This window comes from Nyctibius grandis, chromosome 2 (genome assembly GCF_013368605.1).
Source record: "Nyctibius grandis isolate bNycGra1 chromosome 2, bNycGra1.pri, whole genome shotgun sequence".
Classification (NCBI taxonomy): Eukaryota; Metazoa; Chordata; class Aves; order Nyctibiiformes; family Nyctibiidae; genus Nyctibius; species Nyctibius grandis.
In genome coordinates this window covers 103,491,942-103,516,463 of record NC_090659.1, presented here as the reverse complement: position 1 = coordinate 103,516,463, position 24,522 = coordinate 103,491,942, and the positions used below count along the sequence as shown (strand labels likewise).

Here is a 24,522-nt window from a genome sequence, read left to right as displayed (position 1 = left end):
CATACCAGAAAGTCCTTTTTTCTCTCTGTTAAGTACAGAAAGAGAACATACAACTGACTCAGCCTAGAGGTCTGATTTTAAAACAGAATATTTTGAATGGCACTTGATTGAAGTACCAGTACATGTCTCATTTTGCAAGGAAAAGTATGCAGTCAGAAGACATGCACAGCAGGAGTGTGATGAGAGACAAGGAGAGGGAGAACATCATTGACGAAGAAATGGGCTAATACCCTAAAGCCAAGTACAACTTCACTTAGAGAAAAATTCTCTGTTGCAGCAGAATTAAGACATTATTTTTGTATATTAATAGCTGAAAGCTGTCTTCATCACAGGAAGTAGCAACACTTCAACTTGAATCAAAGTTTGTATGAATTCTTGCAAAAATCTAATCTTGATATATCAATGTAATTGAATTTACATGCTTTTCCTCTGTCATACCATGGGAACAACTGATCAAAGGCCAGAGATAATGAGAGTAGAGAATGAAGAGGACTGCACATTTTTGAAGAAAGTGAACGAACTCCAGCAACTGGAAAAGAGTGTGTTGGAGATACCAAAACAAAGGCAGACAGAAAGAAAAGCCTTTAGCACTGTCCCCAGTGAAATCTACATAGGTTTCAAAACAGCCTGCTTATAATTTGGTGTTTCTTAAATGTCTGTATTCTATAATTATCTCTTTTCAATCAGCAAATTCCCCGTGCCTCACTCCAATGTATGTAGTGAGTGTTCATTACAAATCTTTCCATTTTACTACTAGGCTGCGGTTGCATGACAAAGCAAATATCAGAGCAGCTTTTGGTCCGAGACAGTGGAGAAATTGGCAAAGAGGCTTTGCTTCATTTCAGAATTTTTCCCATGGCTCATGGTGGAAGTCAGGCCATCACTTTTCTTAGAGTAATGTCCAAGGCCCTTAAGAGAATTCATTTCCCTCGCTTGATGTCTCAATTCCTGAACTGTGTGTGGTCAAGAGTTGCTGCGGCACACACTGCGCACTCACTCCCCTATGCAACTCAGTAGTGACCTCTCCAGCTGAAAGAAGGGTGGTGTCAGGACTAGCTCCTGAAAGAAATGTCACCAGCCTGCCTGTTCTTGATCACCCAAATATAGGACTTCAGAAATGCTTCAAGTCATCCTGGGACACGTGGCACTTGCAGTCTCCTACTCATCACCTTGCATCTTGTTTTTGTCTATAGAAGCTCATCATCTGCCGTAGCATACACTCATTACTGAGCCAAAGGACTTACTGGGTTCATTGTTTTTTTTTTAAAGTCCAGTTCATATTCAGTATCACTCTAATTACGGAAATGAATAACATTTTTAAAACAATAAGTGATGACTTCCTGTACAAACAATATCAACTTTCCTGATACGGATTCTGTGTTTGTAAATAGCAACTATTTGTTCTCATCTGCAGCATGCTAAGACATGGGAAACAGGCACCTCGGTGATCCACATGGAGCTAATATGGGAAATGGACTGACACAACGTCCTGCCACAGGAAACAATACAAAACTATGAGGGACCCAAATTTTACAAATGTTTATTTCCTAAGCACCCACAAATTAATTTAAAATAAATCTGAACTCAAGAAAGGTAGTCTTCACAGAGGACTTTGTTATCCCCATCTCACGCCCACTTGAGCCAGATAATTAAATTTCATGCATGTTCACACAAACAATGACTTATATTGATTCCTTAAGTATTTTCTTTCCAAATGCTAATGCTACACTGATCACAAAGGGTGAGTTTTGGTACTTGGTATCTTGTTTCTTTTCAACCTACTCAACAATTCTTCCTGAAACTGTAAATTTTTGGAGGACTAAATTACCTTTCCCCACCTTAGGGCAGAGTGACACTTTCAACAGGCATTAAATGAGCAGTTACCTTGCGGCCTCCCTCATTACCAGTGGTTTGCCCTAACTCTCATATGAGCTTACTAGGACACAATCAACACTTAAGTGTTAAGAAATTGATTTTTCAATCAAAAGGATTGTCAAATTCAGAAAATTAAGATGCCAAAGAGGTCTAAGCTTGGTACAGGTTTGTCCCTTAAACATTTCACTGGTTTTTGGCAAGTAAGGTAGGAGGAGAAACATAATCTAATCCTATCTTCAACAGAAACATCAACATTTAATGACTGAATGTCCTTGAAAAAAAATCAACAAAACCAAGACATTCAGGCAATCTTCTTTAACTGATTTGGCGGTGGGCGGTGGGGAGGGTGCTGTACAAAAACTATTTCTTCAATGATGTTTCCCTTCCATCACCATGTGAATTACACAGATAACCTTGGTTCACATATGTCTAATGGAGGATCTCTTTCAGATGCAAGCAAGCTACGTACAACTTGGGAAGCAGTGAAGAGTTAGAAAGACTGGTTGTGTCTTCAATTTGTAAAAATTCAGGATCCAGAAAAATTATCACTTCAAACAGGAAAGAGAACAAGAGGATGCAAAGAAATCTCTTATATCGTAAAGTGGGTTTAGCAGAAAGGTTCTCAGTCAGAGTCACAACCATCCTTGCTCTTCTCATGTGGTGAATGGAGAGGATTGTGGGTAGATCTCAGATAGAGATGACATCCAAGGTGGGAGGTTCAAGAAGATCCCATGATGGGAAACTTGAAAAAGTCATCCAAGAAAATTGTAAGTTTTCCTAGGCAGCAGGAAATGTTGGTCACTAAATGAATAACCTACTTTGGTTATACTTCCATGGATGCATCTGTAGTTGGATATCCAGTGAATTATATGAGAATAGTTGGGTGCAAAAAACACTCTGCAGTATATTTCAAATGAAGGAAAGCAGGATGAACAGCATGAATTATTCAATAATTCTCAATGAAGCAACACATAATAATGGGGGGGGCTATCTTATTTTCCATCACTGTAGTGAGAGGTCCACTTCATTCTGCTTTTTCACAGCACCAGTCCCATTCTTCATGTCACAAAACGAAAACAAAGGCCAATTCACCCTGATGTGAACTTGTTAGAAGCAGCAGACACATAATTTGGAAAACTTCCAGTTGCACTTTCTCTGTAATATGGGCTTTCAAAATCTGTGAATAATGATATCTTACAGTAATCTATTAATTTCATCCTGCAAAAATCAAGAAAAACTAAAATATAAAATTAAATTAAATCCCTAAGTTGTTTATAATTTCTTCTTTTATTATTGTGTCTATTGAACTCAACTGTTCTGAGAAGTGTCTGCTTAATATCCTGGAAGAAAACACGATCAGAAGCCTAACTGACCTAATTCTGGCATTTCCCATACATAACACAATACTTGTTTGCTGAACACAATTCTGTGTTTAGTTTGATTCCTTTTATTCTAGATTTTTACAATCTGTGTAACATGGACTACAGAGTACATTTTTCAGTGTGACTTGACATGCAAATAGTAATTTTCTATGGCATGAGATAATCCAGTGATCTGGATAAAGAGCTTTGGCATCCTTCAGCTGCCTAGAAATCTATAATCTTACACAGACAGGTTAAAGTGGACATTGTACCAGATATATGGTCTTCATCAGTCATCATCCAGCTCTGTAAGATATGATTTCTCTGATACCCATTTCACAGATTCACTAGTCTACTTCCATGCAGAGTTCTATTTACTCTAGTAGACTGGTTGGATTAGCTCTTTTTATTTCTTCTTTTTTTTTCCTAACATATGAAACAGTAGCATTTATATCTGCAAGCTCTGAGAAAGCACATTTTATATATTAATTAGTAAATTATAGTGACATTTTGCAAGGCTGAAAATATCATTCAAAACCCTGTATTTAACTATAGCTGAACTGCCTTATTTATGCATTTTGCTGTATTGAAGTGCAAGTACCAAGAAGTGTTAAAAAAAGGTAATCTTACCGTTAATAAATACATAGACTGTAGATTCCTTCTTCTTTTTCGCTGGACTTGTTGGGTATTTGCAGCTATAGTTTCCAGTGTCACTTGCTTGAGTTCTGCTCAAGGTCAGACTGCTGCAGGACTGCTTCCCATTCCTTCCACAGGCATATTTAATTACTTTCAGCCTTTTGCTATCCTTACTTAGAGTTTCAGGCAAAGACCATGAATGAACCATTTCCCCCCTGCAAATACAGATAAGGAAGCAGAAACAATTATGTTGGGCTGCAATTATATAGCTCCAGTTCCCAAGCTTTCTTTTTTATTATATCAGGCTATTTCTGGGGTTCTCTTTTATCTTGTTTTCCAAAAACAACAACAGAAACAACAAAGAACTATTAAACAATTGCCATTGAAGTTCACTCCCCACCTTTCCCCACAATATAAGGTTTCATTTTTTTTCTAATTTCAGTTACAAAAAAAGAAAGTGTCAGGTGTATGAACTCCCAGCCAAATTATCAGAATCCAACTCAGCTGGTTACCTGCAGGTGAGATTTAAAGTCTGGCCTGCTTGAACAACATGCTGTGTGCCATTTATGCTCAGCTCAGGAACTTTTAATTTTGATCCTGAACTAGATCCTAGAAAAACAAAGAAAAAAAAAAACATTAACAATGACAAATCATTCTGTTCCCAGTTCACTCACATTTATGATGTTATATTGGAAGGGGAAAGCAAAGAAAAGGAGATGTCCCCCTTACCACGCATACTCTTTTGCTCTGAGCATAATCCTGCTGTCCTGACTCAGGACTCACATAATCTTCCACGGGAATTACTCAGGAAAGAAAGTAGAAATGAAAACCATGCAAGTTTCAATCAATGTCTTTGCTCTCCGATTGTTCACTGAGCATACCATGAAGAAAGTTCAGGACCTTGCAGTTACACATCTAACCAAGGAAGCGTGCCCTCAAGCACTGCTGGCTGCATTTCCTTAGGAAACACCACCATGGCAGCCCCTTCAATGGGAAGGGCAAAAGTCAGCCACTTCTATGGCGAGAGCCACATATTGACCTCTAAGATACTGAACTCTCACTCAAACAACTTGCTGCAAAGCTGGAACTGCTCTGGAAGGAGTGAAAGGGGATTAAGGATCTTCCCTTCCTGACTGAAGGTCACAGCACTGTTACCTACAGTCCCTCACTAGCTGCAGGCTTCCTACCAGTGAAGTGGTGTCAAAAGGTAACTGGACAGCTCTCCAATAAATTCTGAGAACAAGTTCAAGGCACCGTCCAGAGCAGATTTGATAGTTATTGAGAAAGCAAGCGTGCCAACATGGCCTTGGTCATGGCCAGACCATTCTAGTATGGGTGAAGCCCTGGGTGTCAGTATAACATGAGGTGGCTTAGGACACTTGAAAACATCCAGGCAGGCTTCTCACAGGCCATGTGAAGGCAATTTTTAGGAAGTCCAAGAAAAAGCCCCATGGTCAGAAGACTAGAGGAACACAGGACCTTCCCTCACATCAAGCCAGCAAGTGCTAGAAAGGCAAAATGTTTTATCCTTGGCCCATAACAGGCTATGGCCACAAAAGCTTTCACAGCAAGCAGACAGAAATGCATGCCTTAGAGAAGAAACAGTCCTTGATCCATCTGATTGCCCTCACACTGACAGCAAAGTGTTCCAGAAGCTAGGAACAGAACAAGCAAATATTTTGAAACCGTTGAAGTTGAAAACCACTTTGAGTCTAAATCTGGATCCGAGTGCAATTTATGAAGATTTCAGTGCTGTGAGAGAGGAGCAGAGAGTACCCTAGATCCCTTCACTCCCAGAGAAAGTATTTTTTTGTCAACATATGAGAGAAGCAGTATCACGTAAACAAGGGTAATGTGGATTTTCCACTAGAACGCAGTCAAGTAGTTTCAGTTTAGCTATTTTAAGCCCTTCAAAGAGGTCTCTGCCACAGCCAAATATGAACAGCTGTAGGCACCATAGTAGAAGTACATGAACCTTATTTGGCTGCTATGGATCACCCACTGGACAGGCCTCCCTCTTACATTGACTACAGAAGGAACTTTTGGACATCAACTCCAGCTGAGATTGGCAACTAAATTTCAACTGTATAAACCCTTCAAAGTCAATGAGTGCTCCAAATTCAGCAGTTTTCACCCAGCAGCAGATGCAGCCTCGGGTTAGAAGCTGAACAGCAAAACTTTGTTCTGAGATGTGGAGTCGAACTCTTTCAGGCTGAGAAAGGCCTAGAAGCCCAGTATCCTCTTTTGGAGAGAGATGCTAGAAGTACAAGGATTTTGTACAAAATGTAGAGGCACTGCTCTCATCTGCTGGTTTTGGTTTTGGGTTTTTTTTTTTGAGGAGCCAGCTGTGCTCCATTTGTCAGTAAGTATTTCCTACTGATTCCCTATCACCTTCTGGAACTACCTAGCACAATCCATGAAAATAGCCGATTAGGTCTGCAAAACTATTTGCTAGAGGTCTTGAGAGACCTGTTTCTCTTCCTTAGCAATATAAGAAATGAACATTGTATGGGTTAACTAACTTTTAACTGACCTTTGGCATCTAAGTTAGTTACATTTATCTACATTTTTCTTTTTAGCCCTGTATAACTTATTTAAGCTGTGGCTCCAGTAGTTTTCCTGTATATATTATCATCCATACCTAGTCAAAAGAAGATTTAAAGGGTAAACTTAAACATAGACGTAAACTAAATTATAGCTCACTTGAACAGACTTCAAGCAAAGGCATAACAAGTTTTCAGAAAAAAAGAGGTCCTCTGAACTGCACCACAAATATTACCAGAAATTTGAATGGTGATACTGTACAAATACACAGACTTCCTCTGTGATCTGTCTAGACAACCATACCTCTAACTAGAAATGAATATATTCTGCCAGCCATTAAGAGAGGAGAAAAATGATGCAGCAAATCTCTGAAGAAGCAATTTGTTACGTGATATCCTGCAAGCATACATTTTTCTCACCTACCATTTAAGGTTCTCGATTCTGAAATGCTGGGTCTGCCAAATAGCGCACTGTGCTTTTATGGGATAGTCTCCCATAGATGCTTACAGTCTGTGAGTCTACTCATTTGCAGTTCTGAAATAATGTCCCTGAAGCTAAACACTGAGAAACTGAGATAAGACATTAAAAGAGCTCAGGCAGCTTCTGTGAAGAGTGACACAGGCACTTTAGTTGAGAGGGTTTGTCAATGTCCTCCAACTAAACAATCTGACAGTGTCATGAAACCACCATGTTCCTGCATTTCATTCATATTCCTCCTGTCATCCCAGAACCGAAGGCTCAGATGCTCTTCCAAGAAGGCACCGTTTATATCCAGCTTTATGAACCTTGTTCCTTACTTCAGGGGGGAACCTGGCCTCAAGCTTCCCTGAACTGCTCCTTATTTCAGCCTCTAGAAAAGCTGAAAGCACGCAACAGTGTTTACTAACAGTTCAATATATATGAAAAAAACATCAGTAATGGTCTGCCAGAGGAACCCGTTGGGATCAAAGCCCAGCTGGTAGAGCTGCAACACCCAACCCAGTTGCTTAGTAAAGTAACATGTAGGCTACTCTCAGTAGAGAGCAACTCTACTCCCAGTAGAGAGCAACATGTAGGTTGTGTCCAGTGTAAAACTGATGGAAAGGTGGAAAATCCATGTGAGTGACAGGCACTGAGAGCAAGGCAGGAGAGCAAGTCTACAGTGCCTGGTCATGACTGTGGCGCTGAGTGCTCAGCTTTGCTCGGCTGACACTCTGCCCATGAGCAAAGCCAGCCATGCAGCACCATGCATGGTGCTGACCCATGCCAGAACCAGGACACCAGCCCTGGGAATGTGGGCTGCTGTTGTTTTCAAAGTCTGCCGAAGGTGAAGAAGAAAACGTTATAAATGTTACAAACTTTTCTCTTGGTAACTCTACGATGATATAAGCAAAGACATCCACATGAAAATCTCAAGATCTATCTTAAATCAAACGTACAAAACAAGACTGCCTGGAAGCCTGTGTGTCAGAAGATCTGCCTCAGAGTTATTAAAATCAAACGAAAAAAAACAACCAACAGATCTTTTCACCCCATCTTGCAGGCAAAAAATAAACCCAGATATACAGGATACATATTCAAGCTTTCGCCCTTTTACATATATTACATATATCTGAAAGACATAGCAGTATTTGTAAATATTGTGGGTGGGATCTTAAGGAGTGCTTCGTGTTTGTCTAACTTTGCTTCCATTGACATAAGCCAGAGTTTCACCATTGATTTCAAGTACATTTTAGGCACTTAACTCCAGTAGTTATTCATATTAATATTCAAGACCTAACATAAATGTATTTGGCATGATATATATATTTCACATGTTATATATTCCTTCAATTACTTTCTCACTCACAAAAGGTTGAAGTAAAAGATTTTATTTCTAGACAATATCATTGCTTTTGCAAGTATGCGAGACAATGCTTTTACCAGCAAGATGCTAAGTCTTGAAGAAAAATAGCTTTATTTGACATCCTATCTATTCATGGGTCATTAGCTTCCTTACGTTTTTAAATGCTTCAAAACTGATGCAGAGTACAAACGCAATAGAGTTTGACATGTTTACCAGAAAAGAAAAAGGAAGGAGAATAGCAGGGAAATTCCTACGGTCAATATTTAGAAGCGGATTATGCCTTCTATGTACCTTCTCTGGGCATTTTACTTGACACTGTCTTTTCTGAAGGGTCATGGCTCAACAGGACATATTCACTTATCATTGTGCCTGTCACTAAGCGACCGTCAGCAGCCTACCCTCAGACTGACCTACATTGGGGGGTGCAACTTCTTTTCATGTGACAACAACAGAACTAATTAATCCTGATAACTGAGGAATCTCCTCCCATAGGGAAAGGGGTGATTTTTTTGGCATATTCTATTTGTTTCGGAAGGCTTATTAGATACATGTGAAAGTCAGTCAATAGGGCTGCTTCATTAATGAGCAAACATTAATTTAGGTTGCAAAAGTTAGCCATTCTGTCTAAAATAAGGGAAGGGCAAATATTTTTTTTTCAGAAAGCAGAGGGTATAATCTGTAATTTGCAAACGAACAAAAGAATAAACTTTCTTCAATTATTTTCTGCCTTGCAAAAAAGGCAATGCTCTTCCTGAATGAGGTAAACAAAAATTGGAATTACCCGTTAACCAAAAACACTGATTACAAGCAATTAAAAAAAGATAAAATAAATGAGCGTGCATATAATTTTTCAATATGATGTGTGAGTTCAGTTCTATAGACATCTGAGTGACCATGCCCACGTGATCGGGGCCAGCCAACATGGATTCATGAAAGGCAGGTCCTGCTTGACCAACCTGGTCTCCTTCTATGACAAAGTGACCCGCTTAGTAGATGAGGGCAGGGCTGTGGATGTAGTCTATGTAGACTTCAGCAAGGCATCCGACACTGTCTCCCACAGCATCCTCCTAGACAAACTGGCTGCCCGGGGCTTGGATGGGTGGACTCTTAAATGGGTTAAAAACTGTCTGGATGGCTGAGCCCAGAGAGTGGTGGTGAATGGGGCAAAGTCCAACTGGCGGCCGGTCACTAGCGGTGTTCCCCAGGGCTCAGTTCTGGGGCCGGTGCTGTTCAATATCTTTCTAGATGATCTAGACGTAGGGATTGAGTGCACCCTCAGCAAATTTGCAGATGACACCAAGCTGGGTGGGAGTGTCGATCTGCTGGAGGGTAGGAAGGCCCTACAGAGGGATCTGGACAGGTTAAATAGATGGACCGAGACCAACGGCATGACGTTCAACAAGAACAAGTGCCGGGTCTTACACTTTGGCCACAACAACCCCATGCAGCGCTACAGGCTAGGGGAAGAGTGGTTAGAAAGCGGCCCGGCGGAAAGAGACCTGGGGCTGCTGATCGACAGCCGGCTAAACATGAGCCAGCAGTGTGCCCAGGTGGCCAAGAAGGCCAATGGCATCCTGGCCTCTATTAGGAATAGTGTAGCCAGCCGGTCTAGGGAAGTGATCATCCCTCTCTACTCGGCACTGGTGAGGCCGCATCTTGAGTACTGTGTTCAGTTCTGGGCCCCGCACTTCAAGAAAGATGTTGAGGTGTTGGAGCGAGTCCAGAGGAGGGCGACCAAGCTGGTGAAGAGTCTGGAGGGTCTGTCCTACGAGGAACGGCTGAGGGAGCTGGGGTTGTTTAGCCTGGAGAAGAGGAGGCTCCGAGGTGACCTTATCGCAGTCTGCATTTACCTGAAGGGAGGTTGTAGTGGAGTGGGAGTCGGCCTCTTCTCCCGGGCAACTAGCGATAGGACAAGAGGACACAGCCTCGAGCTTCGCCAGGGGAGGTTCAGGTTGGACATTAGGAAGAACTTCTTTTCGGAAAGGGTTATTAGACATTGGAACGGGCTGCCCAGGGAGGTGGTGGAGTCACCATCTCTGGATGTGTTTAAGAAAAGACTGGCCATGGCACTTAGTGCCATGGTCTAGTTGACAGGGTGGTGTCAGGGCAACGGTTGGACTCGATGATCCCTGAGGTCTCTTCCAACCTGGCTGATTCTGTGATTCTGTGACCTTCCACTTATTTTAGCTAAACCTCAATTTCTCTTAAAAGAATAGATCTGCTGAGCTTAAAATTGGGACCATGTTCTGGTTTATTATCTCCATTCTGATTTTTCCAGCTTCTACTTTCAAATTTCCTTTTATACACTTTGAATTTCTGCTACCTTTGACTAAAGAAAGTAAACCCAAGAGCTAGCACTATGGCTTAGTTAAAAAATCCTCAAGTGATATTAGAAGTTATTAGAAATTTCCTTGAAGTTAACATGTTGGGTAACTTTTAACATCTTTTTCATAATTCAAGGTCAAGTGACTGTCTTCCAGCCACTCCAGCTATCCTGAACATCTTGATTAATCTTTTTTTCACCTGCACAATGAGAGGTTAAGGAGAATGATCAGTTTATCTTTGCAACTTCAGTGTATACAAAGAATCTGACCTTCCGGGTTCAAAGGGCCATCTGTGGGCAATAAAGTTCTCCATCATGAAGTAATTGTTTCAGTTATTGTTGGATTTGCACGTGTTTTTAGGCTTGTTAAACAAACTGACCCTTTGTGGTTTTTACCATCAAATATAATTTCCTTCTGATTCAAACACATTCAGCAAAAAATGTATTTTGTAGAGGACACTCCTGAACTGGAAAAAGAGCACACATGATTTCTTAATAAGGTCTTCACCTCTCTGTGCTCCTTAAAACACAGGTGATTCAGTTCAAATGCAGCCCAGGACTTTACTCTTGCTTATGAGCACTTCCTTATGAGTCATGCCATTGAAGGGAATGGGAATACCCACATATGTACAACTAATAAGCAATTGCAGAACCTGTCACAATGCTTAGGAGCATGGTAGAACCCAGTGGGTTGACCTTCAGTACGTCTCCAGTGAAAATGAGCTGCCTCTGATCTGCAACAGCACCTTAACCAGAACATGGCCACCAGCTAATCTCATGTGGGACATACAGCTTTACTCCATTTTGTAAAGAAAACTACCGATAACACAGATTTCCTTATTTCAGAGCTCTTCTTGGCAAGCTGTTGTATTACCAACTCTTCTAAAGGTACTTCAGGCCATTCTGTGAGTAAATATAACTTTTTCTTTGGTCAAACAGTTGTAACTATCTGTAATAATTCCAATTACATCATTCTATTTAAAAAAAAAAAAAAAAGGGAGAGAGAAAAAAGAACTTGTGGTCAATTCTGAAGAGCCATTTAAAGTTATGATTTACATCTGACCATAAGGAGAAATATTGACCAATAGGTCCTCCTAGTTTAATCAAAACTGAGATTCTCATCAGTATCAATATTGCAGTTACAAGAGAAGAAAACTTTTAGGCAGGGTTGTCTCAAAATTTGAGTGGTGACTGGAAAAAAAATTGATTTTTTTTTTCCTGCCTAAAGGGAAAAAGTCTGGGCTGGTCCTGCCACAGGGCTAGAGGGAAAAGGGATCACTCTGGATAATGAAGCTTTCTACTTCTGTGACTACTGGTGTCTGGGAAGAACTGCTACTGGAAGAAGCTACTCTTCCCCCACCATGGCGGCAATAGCTCCTCTTTCATCTATGTCGCCTGGGTTTCTAGTGCTCAGGCACAGGCAAAGCAGGCAGCGCAGTCTGGTTCCTTAACCCAGAGGCAGAAGCACCATCTCCTTTGCCTGTGCTTAGAAACATCCTCCGGGAAAGACCTACAGTGCCAAACCATGAGCCACCCTGAGGCTCAAAGCAGTATCTCCAGGTCTTTCAGATTGCCATCAGGGTCCCCATCCTAAAGGAAACCTCACAGTCCTTCATACACCTAATTTCATACCACTTCTCTGAAGCAAATCCAAATATTCCACCTAAAGTCTGTGGAAGAGAAACTAAGACAGCTAATCTGTGAGGTAGCGAGAAGGTATGCCTGTGTTCCAAGCTGACACTGACAATCATCCAGATGAGCAAGTTCATGATCTGAAGCAGTAAAATATAACCGCTATTTCTGCCTAAGCAGAACTTTGCAGGGCAACTAAGGACCATGGGGACTTGCAAGCGTTAACAGACCTATATAGGTTCTTGGGCTCAAAGGTAGCTTTGTCCCTGTTTCCTGTTTGCTCTTGTGCAAAAAGAGGCATCGTGTGTGCTGGTACAGAGCCAGCAAACAGAAACACACTCAGGGCAGAAGACACAGTCCAAGTCGTCTCACTCCTCAACAGACCTACCACTCACACATGTCTCTGTTGTAACTGAAATGTGTTCTCGTTTGCTTTCAAGATCAAGAAAATTGTTGGAAGCTATTTGCTTACAAAGTACACATTGATGCATAAAAATAATCAGTTCCTTGATTTGTCCCTTTCAGGTGCAGAAGGGACATTCTGGATCAAATGCTTAAATCTGATTAATCTCAACTATAATTTAAGAATTTAAAATGCCATTAGGACATAACAGTTAGCCAAGAAAATGGTTAGGTTAATGGATGAGAAAGCTGCACTGCTGTACAATACAGCATTGTAATAGAGTCTGAACAGCAAAAGGTTTATCACAGTAGATTAGAAAAGTCCTGGGCAGACTAAAATGCCTTGACCCTGACTCCATGCCCTGGAATTAAAAACCAGTCAGCAGGACAAATAGATGCGCTACCACCCAAGAAAGGTCTGCACAGGCACAGAAAGATGTGTATGTCTATTATTTCAGCAAGTGTGTCCTTCCCCTCTCAGTTCTGGGTCTCAGAGCAAGTGGTAAGAGTTTATTTACTATCTGCATGCGTTCACTGTCCCTAGATGTGTATACACACTGATACAATATTAGATGCTATAGAGGCAAAGCATAACACCCAGTAACTAAAAATAGAGCAAGTACAATTCTGATAGCAGTTCATTAGCACTTCTGAGTAGTACACACTATCATGCCAATAGGGTCAATAGCTGTAAATGTAAACAAATACGTATTTCCCCAATAATTGCCAAATCTTTTGCCAGTATTTGCCTTAGCTAAGTCAGGCTGTGCTTACAGAAGCCTGTGGTAAAGCCATTTTATTAAAGAGCAGGGGGATTTATTCACTTAAAAATTTAGATGTAGAAATTTAACGAGCTGAAATCACAGTTGGTTATTTGAAATAAATCTGGCTCCAGTTACTACTAATTGAAATTACTACCATTTCCCATCATACCTGGGCAGCTGAGGCCATGCAGGTTAGTGCACTGTGCCCACACAACACCTGCTTGAAGGCACTTGCGTCACCAGCTTGTCAAAGCATTGTGTCCTGTCTGCCCTAAAGTTGCCAGGTGACTTCTGTGCATGAGCACAGGCACTTTACATAATGCCAAATTAAAAATACATTTCAAAATTTAACATTCACAGAACCTGGGAGAAAAAAAAAAATATCTTAGTTTCCTCTTTTATCGATCCAATTTTAATAACTCTAGAAACTTAGCATCTGAAATGAGCATCTTTGCCCCTATCTAGCCTGGCAAAGGTGCTCATTTCATTAGCTATATAAGGAGAAAGCAATTAGAAAGAAGAAGTAAAACCAGCCTAATCACAAACTTTTTATTTCCCATTGAGCATATGGAATTGAAAATGGGAATCCAAATGTACAGTCTAACACCTCCATTACGAACCCTCATGGGATCATCACTTTGGTAAACCAGATCAAGGGGGCAAAACACACATATATATGGTGTGCGTTGAGAAAAGCAAGAGAAATACCGTAGTTGCGTCCACCTTAGTCTGGTCTTCACTCCAAGAGAGTGAATGCCCAGCTTAAAAAAACAGGTCTGCTGAGGCTGTTCTCAGCAAGGGCTGGTCATAGCAGAGCTAGGCTGTAGTGATACTTTCACAGCCACGTTCAGCGTAGGTCCGTGTGGCTCACACACCCCTCTACCTTGACGTGCCTGTCCTGGCCCCTCTGGGGACACCCTGCTCAGACCACTGCAGATGAGAAGTGGTTGTGACTCCATCGTCTTCCCATTCAAAAGTGATGCCGTGTGATTGGACTGGCATTCACCCAGGAGTATGGTTTCACACCTTCACACATGATCAAGCCTGTGCTGCTTACAGGAGTATAGGTAGCCCTACCCATATTACACCTGTGAGCCATCAGATCTGTCAGCAACTCTGCTCTGATTCCACCATGACAGATCCCAGCACATAATCATCAGCTTGATATTTTTTGAGAAAAGTTTATTCCATTAACTAGTGTAGTAGGAAAGTATTGATACAATACAAAGACAAAGCAAGTACACTAAAAACCAACACAAAAATAATTTAAAATTCTATATAGACTAAGGGGGTAAATTTTCTTGACCAAATTCAAATTATTTACCAACTTGATACTTAAGAGTGTTACAGATTGCCTGGCAGGACAAATTAAGTAACACAATACCATTGAATTGGAAGACTATTTCATATAGATGTCTGAGCAGACAAACTGCCTACCTTCCAGTAACCTGCCAGCTCAGCCAGCAGCACAGGCCTATCAAATCTATTTGGGGCTGTACTATTCATTAAGCTGTGCACACAGAAATAAATTAGGAACTAAATAAAAGAAAACATAAAGCAAAGTTGCAGGACTTCCACTTTGCTGAAGGCTGACGGTTATTATTTCCGATGCTCCATTATTACGGCTGGACTGTCCTGTAAAGCTCCAAGAAAAGAAAAAGACAAAGTTGGGAACTGAATTTCCATCCACCCTACTTTAACCTATAAAACAGAGCTATAAGCAAAAGGGTTCAAAACAAGGGAAAATAACTAATGCAACACAACAATTTGAACTAGAGAGGTAGAAGAACCAGAACAGTCTGCACGGAGGACTCCCTTGTAATGGCTCAAGAGGCTAAACCCATTCTGCAGTTAAATGATGTCTAAAACACAAAGCCTATGGTAGGTGCACATGCAGAAAACCTCTGGCAAGCTTGCCTATGGCTCAATTTACATTGGGAAATTAAAATCATTAATACTTAAAAAATAGATTAGAACAAACATTAATTTTGTCACTGCATGAAACAAAGAAAGGTAGGTTTTCACTCCAAATGCTACCAGTACAACAGAAGAAAATTCTCTGTATTACACAATATAATACAATTTAATTGTTATATTAATTTGTCATAAACACAGACAACACCTAAATTTTGGCAGACACTGATTTTAGTTTCCTTGACCCTCAATCCCACGGTTTCTTAGTACATAATAGTGGATTTTAGATCATACTACAAAAAAATTTCCTCCCTGGAGAATTTTATCAGATAACTGCTTCCTGCAAGGTTCCTTGAACCTCCCCTGAAGATCAGATGTTGGACACTGCCAGAGACATGACACGGAGCTAAATAGAGCCCTTGTCTGAATCAGGATGGCAACTCTCATGCTTCCATTAACATTAGTCCATGGTGATCCTGATGAGAGGTTTTTCCATGGAGGAATGACAATGGGAACAAAAGGGGTGAATTCCTTCGTTCTGTGGCAGGGAAGAATCCCACAGGAAGGACGCTTAAGTGAACTATGTGAAATTGTGAAATTCCTCTCATGAAACGCCCTCACACTCATCGCTCACCACTCCCCACGCACTAAGCAGGGGGTCCTGTTCCCAGAGCACAGGCTTCCCGAGGGAACTTCCGAGGAGCGGAGACATCTGCTCAGGGGTCCCCAGCTCTGCGAGGGCCACCGTGCCCTGCCCACTCCACCCCTGCTTCTGGGCACAGCACGGAAATAATTTCACCGCATTGCCACAGCATCTTCAACCCACACAAGTCCTAGAAACAGCTTCCTTCTAACCACTTCCCCATCCTTCAGCTGCTCAAATGGCAAAGAGCACCTTGTTTCAAGGCCATAGCTCCAAAAGAGGGAACACGACTTAAAAGCGATTGCGTTTAAGAATGCTTAGTACCACATATCAGTGAATGTTGGAAGAGCAGCCCCACCATCTACAAAAGTACTGGAACCACACAAACAGAAATCAGTGTCAATCCCATCACACTGGATTGTGCTTGTTCTAAATATGTTACAAGGGTGACTTAACATTGCAGATATGGACAAATGGATTTTGGTACCGAAAATCAACCGGGATTTGACGGAAAAAACAAGAGAGATAGTAAAATCAGGTCATTATGAATGTGAACCTTGTGTTTCTCCATTAACACAAACCAAACAAAGTCTGGGAAAGATGATGAATAAATTCGTTAACTGTTTCACAAGCACCTATAATGGTCTTGAATAACACAGATGCATCACAAGAAAATCATCCTCCTCTTCATCGTTAGGCTGGCACATTTCCACCCACCATGCCACAAAAAAACCCCAACCAAATACCAAACATTACTTAATACAGAAGAAACAGTCATCCACGCTCCCAGTCCAAGTTTCTCCATACATCTTAATGGCTCAAGACTTTAAGTTTCAGACAAAAGTACCTCTGAAACATATAGTTTCAAATCTCTTCCCCCACACCCTCATGTTTCTCAATCTGTTATCGCTTTGCTTAGTTCCAGCATTAATTCACTCTGCCGGTCACAAAAGGCATAATATTGTGCCACGCTTGGCTTTGGAGAGAGCACCTATGCCTGTATTTTCACTTTTCAAACTGCTGCTTGCAGCATATCTAACTTTTTTTTAACCACTGGGATTTACGCAGTGCTGCCCTCCAACCGTGAGGGAATGAAACTGAACTTCTGCATCTTGACAGGAGAAAACTGCGTGGGCACCTTCCTTACAATCACTGGTCCAATTTTAGGATGAGGGGTTTCCACACGGTGGTTTAAGAGGCCATTCCCAGCTGTGAATGCTTGGGAAAGGTTGTTTCTCAGTTGCAGGAATATGTGTAGTAAGGATGAATCACAAGGGCAAAGACAGAAGAGCCTGGTGCTGTCCATGGGTGGAATTAATGCTCAAATATGCACAGAAACGTTTCCCCACATTCTTACCAATATTGATAGAGTTAAAAAAAAAAAGACACTGCTGGGGGGGAAGTGAGATCTAAAGATAAAGCATGTCTGTAGAGGGAGCAGTTTGCTTCCTGAAGGTCTCACACCAATAGAAGATACTTGCCTCCAAGAGCAGAGGTGACTGTGGTTGGGCATCCTACGCTTCATGGCAAAGCTATTCTTGCAGCAGTCTCGTTTTCCATCCCCTCTGGGGCTTCGGTAGGAAGTCCCAACCCCTAATTCTGGGGGATTCAAAGGAACAATTTTGCTGATAAAGCCCCACCACAGCCCCACTGGACAGAGACTTCTGAAATGTCAAACCTTAACCCTTATCTGCTGAGCTTCTTCCTTTCCCAATCTCAGTCGGATATGAAAACTAATGAGTTGATAAACATTGTGCTTGAAGTTTCCAAACCACATTAAAGTGTAAGGACTCAGCAACTGTCCTGAAAATCTGGACAATTTCCTTTTGTCCTACACACCCACACAGTATGAAGGGCTACTGGTTTCAGTCTTTGAAGCATCTGACAAAAAAAAAAAAAAAAAAAGGCTCAGTTTGTTTGTTATTGTTCACATGCAAAAAAAAACAAAAAACCACCACCCCCCAAAAAATCCTCAAATCTCCCCAGTGGCAAATTTTTAGGGTTTTAAATGTAGTGAGTGCTTCTGGATATAAAGATCTTTACTAGAGCACAGGCCACATCCTGATTTCCTCCAGCATGAACCGTAAATCTAGAAGATGCTAGCCTAGCCCGAAGGAATTACCCCAGACTTACACTAGCTATAAGGGAACGAAATCTAGCTTTGTGTAGGGCATATGAGCAAAACACCTGTCTGGTAAAACATCAGTAAGTGATGCAAGTGATTTTCTTTAGCAATGCCAGAAAGTTTGATACTTAAACCCCATCTATACATTTTTTAAAAGCCTGTGTTACACAGCAGGGTCTAACTCTTCTGCCTTATGTGAATGTAGTCTGGAATTTTTAAGAGAGCACAGTTTCCATAAAGATCCAGAAGAAGTGGGAAACACACTTTTTCTGGACTCCGTTAAGATCTCCAGCCCTAATCCCAACCTAGACCACTGTAGCTGTGTGTCTGCGCAGCTGTTTCAGTTGAGCACTCAAATCATCTGAATAGCACTTTCAGAGAAGTCAGGTTAGTTATTGCAAGAAATTAACCTCAGTGCTGACTAGATTTGACCTGGAATTTCTTCCTTCATTTTTTCCAGCTGAACATGAAATTGAAAAGTCCATCATTTGCTGGGGATTTTGATGATCTAGTTCCAACAGGAATAACTGGGGTTCGTATAGCACTGTTCACAGGTAAGATTGTAGTAGAGTCTATTTACCTTCTAGGTGCTAATTGTGAGGGATTGCTTCTGTGTGGAAAGCTGGAAATACAGCCAAATTATCAGTTTATGTTTCTGAAAATGTGGCCACATAATCCTTGATCCAAGCTGCAGAATTGGATCTTTTCAGGGTTTAAACCCAATCCATCACCTTCCCAAACGCTATCGATTAAAATTATTGTCATACGAAGTCTAGGATTGGGAGATTGAATTTAATATGGCCACAACATTTTCGTGTTGACCATTATGTGTACAGTCTTTAGCATAAGTGTATGCAATACAATTTGTAGAGTGCTATGCAAAACACAAAAGTATTCTATCCCATGATAGCCAAAATATGCATCTGCATAGAAATACATGAGAGCTGAAGTGCCCAACACTCACATGTCAAAGAAACATAATTTCTTTACATTTTTCAAATGGGGACTCTCATGGCTTGTAGCTTGCATGTTGCTTTGGGGAAATTTAAATTATTAAATAGACATATACAAGCTACAAGACCTCCTTCTGTGCCTTCCTTATGAAGCTCTCTGTAGTAACTCCTGAGCCACTGACTATTTCCATGAATCTCCTCCAGCACCTGTCAGTAAATGGAAGCCGAGCAGACACGTGCAAAGACTGAATTGCAAGAGCGGACCATACAGCAGTGATGAATCAAGTTTCATCAAGAACACTCGAAACGGGAAGTGATGGACAGTCTGAGTAAGAGCTTTAGGCAAACAGGCAGTGAAGGAGGGTGAAATGGGAAGAAAAGCATAGAGACATGCATGGTATGAAACATCACACCACTTCACTGATAACTTGGAAACACCCCATGCAAATTCAAATATGGAGAGTTTTACCACTGACCCAGAAGAAGCATGATCAACCTATCTGGGATGTCCAAATAAAGCTGTGCAAGGATGATTTTCTTTCCAAAAACAGAAAATGGAACAAAATCAAAGAGTTTGAAAGAGTGTAAATTCTGATTTGGAGCACAATCTCTTGTGCATTTAAGGGAGCGATATGAATTTTTAGCAAACTGTTTGTAAAGGCATTCAGCCAAACTACAGAGAACCACTTCTCCAGTGCCTAATGCACCTGAGCCGACCCCAGGATGTACATGCCCAGCAGCCAGAGCACCAGGTTTTCCCCTAAACAAGACAAGTTTTACCCACTGGAATTGGTCTAGGGTGCCCATGTCCCTGACAGTCCATGGAACAGGAAGATGAACCACAGTGTCTTACAGCCCCTGGCTCACAAGAGTCCACCTTCTCCCTGGGCAGTGGGTTTGCCATGATTTGCACAATGGAAAACCTTTCCGACAGGGAAGAGGAAGCCAGTCCGCAAGCATAGCTGGTCACTGCAGGAGCCCATACAGGAGTGGGACACCGAAGTTCAAGCTCAAGCTGTGAAGGAAGCCTGGCAAGGATTTGAACCCATATTTCCTGTATTCAGGGTGGGTGTCTCATGCCTGTGCCTATTTCATCCTGGGCATAAGAACCTCCTTAGCAACGACAAATAATGTGGGGAAATTAGCACTTTCCTAGGGGGAAAAAAAAAAAAGAAAAGAAAAAGAAAATAAAAAGAATACCTATATATCTATTTCAAAGTTGATGAATCAGCACTTCCCGAGCAGGAAAACGTCTCGCCGGAGCGGCCCCGCCAAGTGGCCAGGGGCTCGGTGTGCTCCGCCACTGGCCACTTGAGCGGGGGAGCATGGCGAGTCGGGCGGCCGCACCGCTAGTCCCAGAAACGCCGCGCTGCGCGGCCGCTGGCCTCCACGCCTGTCCCGGAGGAGGGAGCTCGGGTTTTTCCTTCCCCACCCGGGATTTGCTCTCGCTCCCAGCCGGCCTCCCGGCCCGGTGATGATGCGCGCCTTCCCCGCGGAAGCTGGCCGCGGTCGCGCAGCGCACGGCGCGCACCTGGGAGACCCGTGCGGGACACATGGAGCCCGAAAGGGCTGCGGGGCCGCCGATCCGCATCTCCCTGCGGTGCGATGAGCCCACGCGGGACCGGCCCTTGCCCAGCCCTCCACGCATTTCTGCTCTCAGGTGACCAGCAACGCAAGGCCGGGACACGCTCCCCACCACGGCACTCCGGCTCCCAGGGCCGGCCCCTCGCTCAAAGTAAAATAAAACTCGATTTAAAAAAGCAAATCTGCGCTGATCCATCCCAGCACACGCAGCATTGCGGGATGCCGGCGCCGGAGAGCGGCTCCATCCCACTCTCCAGAGAGACCCGCGTCGGGTACCCGCGCGGCCACCCCCCGCAGGCAGCCCCGACTGATGCTCCGCCGTCCTGCCCGGGCGGGAGGCAGCAGCACCTGGATTTTTGAGAAGGAAACGGGCACCTTTTCCGCTTCACGGGCAGAACTGGGAGAGGCTGACACTTGGAAACAAAGCGGGGAGGAAAGAAGCCTGCCCTGCAGCCAAGACATGCTTTCTTTCCGTGATGCACCGGTTCGGACATCTCCCGGAACGGCTGTCCCCCGTGTCCGGGAGAGGCTCGCCTCCCCGCCGGCACCGTCGCCTTGCCCGGAGGAGGGCAAGCACCGTGTCCCCGCACCGCCGGCACCCCCGGGGCGCTGCTCCCGGGGCACACCGCCGGGGATCGGGAGGCTAACAACCGCTCGGGACGTAACGTGTCACGACTCTCCGGAAAGCGGGGATCGCTTCCCCCGGCCCTGCCCGGGGCAGAGGGGCGGAGGGAAGGCAGGTGCCCGCTGGCTCCAGCCGACAAGCGGGGTACAGCGGGGCCGGTCACGGGCGCGGGAGGCGCCGCCGAGGAGGCTCATGGCTGGGGGCACGTCGGGGAAAGCGCGGCGCAGAGCGGGGGCTGGATGGGACACGGGGTCCCGGCAGGCCCTTACCTACGAGCAGGAGGGCGGCTCCCAGCAGCACGGTCCCTGAGAGCATGGTCCTGCCCGCGGGAGCGCAGGGCTCTTCCCCTGCCGATGGCAGCGAGGCGGAGGCAGAGGCGCCGGCTGGGCTCCGACGGGCTCTCCTCGGTCCCGGGCTCCGATGGGCTCTCCTCGGTCCCGGGCTCCTCCCGCGGTAGCAGAGATAACGGCGCGGCGCAGCGCGGCGCACGATCCGCATCCAGCAGCCCCCGAGCCCTCCCCGCCCGCCCCTACCCGCGGAAAGGGAGTGTCCGCTGCGCGCCGCCCTGCCAGCTTCACCTCCCGCGGACATCAATTACCAGCCAGCCCCAGCCCCGCTGATTTATAACTTCTCCACCCCTCACCGCGCACCCCTCCGCCCTCCCGGCCCACATCCTCCGCCGGGAGCACGCCCTCCCCGGGACGCGTTCCCCGCCCGCCGGCGGGCACGGGGTTGCTTCCCCGGCGGGTCTCCGGCCCCGGCCGCCCCTGCGGAGCCCGGCCGTGCCCTCCCGCCGGAGCCCGGCGCTGGGGAGTTTCCAGCCGCCGGGGCTGCAGCGCTGCCGGGGCGGGGAGCGGGGTCTCGCCGCCCGCCCGCACGCCTCCGGGCTCCTCCGGGAAAGGCGGCAACGGACTTGCGATTCCCGGACCAGACGCTGTGGGCTGGGGGTCCCCGTCCCGCAGAGCCCCTCTCCTGCTCCTCAACAAGACCCCGGCAGCGCTGCGTGCCGTCGCCGGCTCCTGGGCTGGGGGCCAGGTCAGGCCGGTGCCGCACTGCCTTTCCCCGGCTGCCGGGCACGGTGCTGGGAGCGCCCCAAAGCGCTGCCCGTGCCCCGGGGGCCCGGGGCTCCTCTCCCTGCCCTCCCTGGGGAGGGGGAGTGGCGGAGCGGGCTGGCCGGTGCGGGGCCTGACCCCGACCGGGTGCGGGTCCCCTGCCAGGAGCACTGAGCGCTCAGAGCAGGGAAGCCAGGAAGGGGCAGCACTGGCTAAGGGTGCTCCAGGAGTCTGCCCTGCCAGCGCTGCTGCTGGCCTTCACTGACCCTGTGACATCCAGGACTATCCTAGAAATATATTTCTCCTTCCTATGCACTTACCTCATGTTTTCCATACGTGTTTTACTTTGTGAAAGACCAGAAGAGAGCTCGTGAGAGCAAAACTCGAGCCAAAAGTGTTTCTACTTTTCCCCTGTGTAGCCAGAGAAGGACCATTGGGTGAGTCAGGTCTTCGGTTTGACCCAGTATGGCCCTTCCTATATTTTTATGCTATGAAATAAGTCACAAGAGTGTCTGCATGGGGCAGGTAAATGTGATCACCACCATTTTAGAGAAGGAAATCAAGGTGCATGGAGAGGTTAGGCGGCTAGTCTAAGGTCATAGGAAGCTGGTGACAAGAGCCAGAAATAGATCTCCTGTGTCCCATCAGACCATCCTGTGAAAGAAAAAGATGAGAAGTTGGTGTTGTTTTTAACTTGAGAACTGTTTAACTTTCAAGTTTAAAGTCCGTGAGAATATTTCCTGCACGCTTCTGCCTGACTCCTATTCACAAGTGACAGCCTAAGCTAAGAATTTTAGTCTGCATTTTCCAATCTTCCTGCCCCCAGCTGAGACCTTGAAAATAAAATAGTTATGGATACCTTCCCCCTCATCTGCTCACACCATGGGAGGAAGAACCCAGAGGTTTCTTTCCCGAAGAGGATGACTCATAAGAAATCACCTCCTCCAGTGGAGAGGACAGCAGCTGGGAAAACAGTCGGCCAGTGAGGATAGACCATCCAGAACTAGGACACTGGCCATCCTGACAGCTCAGACCCCCTAGGAGCAAGGGCTCCCTGTGGAAGGAGCTAAGGGAACTGTATGTCCCTGCTTTTGACCTAGCCAGTGCTGAGTACATTCTGAGTCTGAGATGATGCAGGCCCCATCACAAGCTCAGCAGCCATGCCACACCAGTTCCTCCCCATCCTCTCCACACCTCCTACATCACAGCTGCATTCAGTTATGGTCCTCCAAAGGCCACAGCACTTTGACAAGACATACCTCCTTCCTTCTCCAACAGTTGTCAGCAGCTCCTGATCCACCCAAGGAGCTGAGGACCAGGGAGGGAAAACCTGAAGATCTGCTCCTTACCCCTCATCACTCTTCATGTGCTAAAGCCAGGGAAAGAAGAGATGTGGAGCCTGCATGAAGACTGAAAAGACCCCAGTAGTGCGATGACGGGGAAGAAAGAGGCAGCAGGCATTCCCATAAAGCAGAATGAAGGTACAGGGGGAAGCCTGTGCCTGGAACTGGATGAAAGGCATCTCTAAACACATAGGCTGAAGCATCTGGACAGATGGACAGTGCGTGTGTGAAGCAGAGGGCTGCATGGAACCTATTTGATCTTATTTTTTGTGTACTACTGTGTAACTGGCAACACCTAAGGCATTGGCGAGAGTAAGGTGAGAACTTATCTTGAAGAGTGGTTTAGGTGCTCTGGCCAAACAAGCACTAAGGAGACAGTCATAGACCTGTCCCAGGCAAATGTCCATCCTGCAGGCAATATGGTCTCTTCATACCAGAATCCTAGGCCTTGGTCCGATGCCAAGTAGTGGGTGGCATATATGAGGACAATTTTTATCCTTGGAATAAAGGGTATTCAACTGTTGTTACGTTCTCTTCAGCTCTGAAATGCGGGAAATTTCATTTTTCTAGCATTTGTTAAAAAGACTATTATTAAATGCTAGAAAGGAAATCAGCCAAATTTAGCAGCTGAGAGTAAGCCCTCTTTGAAACGTATCAAGCAAATATTCTTGCTGCAATGCTGATCACCTGCTCAATCTCCAGCACTACAGAAGCGGCAAAAGAGAGAGGAGAAACAGCCTTCACAGTAGACAACAACTGTTTTTAGTGTTCACTTGCAGCCCAGCAGTACCTTGTATTGCTATATTCATTAGACATTGGAACGGGAGGTGGTGGAGTCACCATCTCTGGATGTGTTTAAAAAAAGACTGGACATGGCACTTAGTGCCATGGTGTAGTTGACATGGTGGTGTCAGGGCAATG

General features: G+C 44.7%; 1 protein-coding gene across 2 annotated transcripts in view; it reads right to left on the bottom strand.

The window, feature by feature from the left end:
- The window catches only part of FLT1 (fms related receptor tyrosine kinase 1), a 115,245-nt gene extending 93,467 nt beyond the window's left edge, over window positions 1-21,778 (bottom strand). For both annotated transcript variants that reach the window (XM_068417993.1, XM_068418001.1), the window contains exons 1-3: window positions 21,476-21,778; window positions 4,385-4,481; window positions 3,867-4,087 (exon numbers count right to left, since the gene is read on the bottom strand). In XM_068417993.1, the coding sequence (XP_068274094.1) occupies window positions 3,867-4,087; window positions 4,385-4,481; window positions 21,476-21,704 (547 nt within the window). In that variant the 5' untranslated portion in view covers window positions 21,705-21,778. The remainder of the gene's footprint in view (window positions 1-3,866; window positions 4,088-4,384; window positions 4,482-21,475) is intronic.
- Between the last annotated feature and the right edge of the window lie 2,744 nt (window positions 21,779-24,522).